This window comes from Aethalodelphis obliquidens, unplaced genomic scaffold (assembly GCF_003676395.1).
Source record: "Aethalodelphis obliquidens isolate GAN/ISIS:26980383/991018 unplaced genomic scaffold, ASM367639v1 scaffold106, whole genome shotgun sequence".
NCBI lineage: Eukaryota > Metazoa > Chordata > Mammalia > Artiodactyla > Delphinidae > Aethalodelphis > Aethalodelphis obliquidens.
The window spans coordinates 2,645,922-2,647,951 of NW_020838050.1; the positions used below are offsets into that span (position 1 = coordinate 2,645,922).

At 55.2% G+C, this 2,030-nt stretch overlaps 1 protein-coding gene across 1 annotated transcript; it reads left to right on the top strand.

Moving 5' to 3' along the window:
- Positions 1-372: 372 nt before the first annotated feature.
- On the top strand, positions 373-1,672 carry POU3F4 (POU class 3 homeobox 4). The gene has a single exon (XM_027096688.1). The coding sequence runs from the start codon at positions 431-433 to the stop codon at positions 1,520-1,522; it is 1,092 nt and encodes a 363-aa protein (XP_026952489.1). The 5' UTR covers positions 373-430; the 3' UTR covers positions 1,523-1,672.
- Positions 1,673-2,030: the final 358 nt, after the last annotated feature.

The window sequence follows — 2,030 nt, forward strand, 5'->3', positions numbered from 1 at the left end:
ACACACACACACACACACACACACACACACACACACACACACACACACGAACGCACATCCCTCTCATCCTTCCCCCTCCTCTACTAACATCCTCGATGTCCGAGAGCGGTGGGAGGTGGGGGGAAGGGTTAACCAAATAAGCTCCTGTCACTCAGCACTAGGCAGCCAATGGAGCCGAAAGATTGATTCACTTCCTGCTTGGGTCTCACAGAAACTCTCGAGCTTCGCCAGCCTAATTTGGAAAGGTAGCCCGGCCTCCCGTGCCGCCATTGGCCGAGTCCGCGGAAGGCCAGGCCGAGACGCGCTGCAATTGGCCTCGGCGGGTGCCGGTAACTCGCTTTCGCGGCTTTGGCTCCCCTGTACCATAGATGTCAAAGGCTGAAGCTGCTCCCTTTGCCACATTATAACTAGTAGGGGATCCTCACCGACCATGGCCACAGCTGCCTCGAATCCCTACAGCATTCTCAGTTCCAGCTCTATGGTCCATGCGGACTCTGCGGGAATGCAGCAGGGGAGTCCTTTCCGAAACCCTCAGAAACTTCTCCAAAGTGATTACTTGCAGGGAGTTCCTAGCAATGGGCACCCCCTCGGGCATCACTGGGTGACCAGTCTGAGCGATGGAGGCCCATGGTCTTCCACACTGGCCACCAGCCCCCTGGAACAGCAAGACGTGAAGCCTGGGCGCGAAGACCTACAGTTGGGCGCAATCATCCATCACCGCTCTCCGCACGTCGCCCACCACTCTCCGCACACTAACCACCCGAATGCTTGGGGGGCGAGCCCGGCTCCGAATCCGTCCATCACGTCGAGCAGCCAACCCCTTAACGTGTACTCGCAGCCGGGCTTCACGGTGAGTGGCATGCTTGAGCACGGCGGGCTCACTCCACCGCCGGCCTCTGCCTCCACGCAGAGCTTACACCCAGTGCTCCGGGAGCCCCCAGACCACGGCGACCTAGGTTCGCACCACTGCCAGGACCACTCGGACGAGGAGACACCAACCTCGGATGAGTTGGAACAGTTCGCCAAACAGTTCAAACAAAGAAGAATCAAGTTGGGCTTCACGCAGGCTGACGTGGGGCTGGCGCTGGGCACACTGTACGGCAACGTGTTCTCTCAGACCACCATCTGCAGGTTCGAGGCCTTACAACTGAGCTTCAAGAACATGTGCAAGCTGAAGCCGCTGCTGAACAAGTGGCTGGAGGAGGCTGATTCGTCCACAGGGAGTCCGACCAGCATTGACAAGATCGCGGCGCAGGGCCGCAAGCGCAAGAAGCGAACCTCTATCGAGGTGAGTGTCAAGGGCGTACTGGAGACGCATTTCCTCAAGTGTCCCAAGCCTGCCGCGCAGGAGATTTCCTCGCTGGCAGACAGCCTCCAGTTGGAGAAAGAAGTGGTGCGTGTCTGGTTCTGTAATCGAAGACAGAAAGAGAAAAGAATGACTCCACCAGGGGATCAGCAGCCACATGAGGTTTATTCGCACACGCACACGGTGAAAACAGACACGTCCTGCCACGATCTCTGACTGCAGGAAGCGAGGAAGCAACCGGCCGCACTGGGAGCAGCGCGGATTTCTCTTTCTCTTCCACTCTCTTCCTTTTACTCCAGCTTTTTAATTGCTATTTCTCTAGCTCTCTGTCTCTCTCTCTTTTTTGTTGTTCGTTCTTTCTTTTCCCCCTCCCTCCAATTTTTTTTTTTAAATAGGGGACTCTAACATATTAAGAAAGAAAACACACACACGCATTCAGGCTTCTCAACGCGGATACACAGTTGCCTTAAGCGGTCCAGGCGGGGACCTCATATCCCCTGCGCCAGGCAACAGCTCCCTCAAACCTTTTCTGCTGATCAATATATATTGTTTACTTTGAGTAAGGTTTTTTGTTGTTTTTGTTTTTGTTTTGTTTTGTTTTTGGTCGCTCCTCTCTAGGAAGAGAAAGGAGTGGGGTAACTTGGGGGCGGGGTAGGGATGGGGGACGGGGGTGGGAAGACAGATGTGTGCCTCTGAATAACCTTTCAGCGCCTTGGTTATAGCA

What these genes read in the sequence shown, in the direction of transcription:
- POU3F4 (XM_027096688.1), top strand. Translation starts at nt 431, where the DNA reads ATGGCCACAGCTGCCTCGAATCCCTACAGCATTCTCAGTTCCAGCTCT.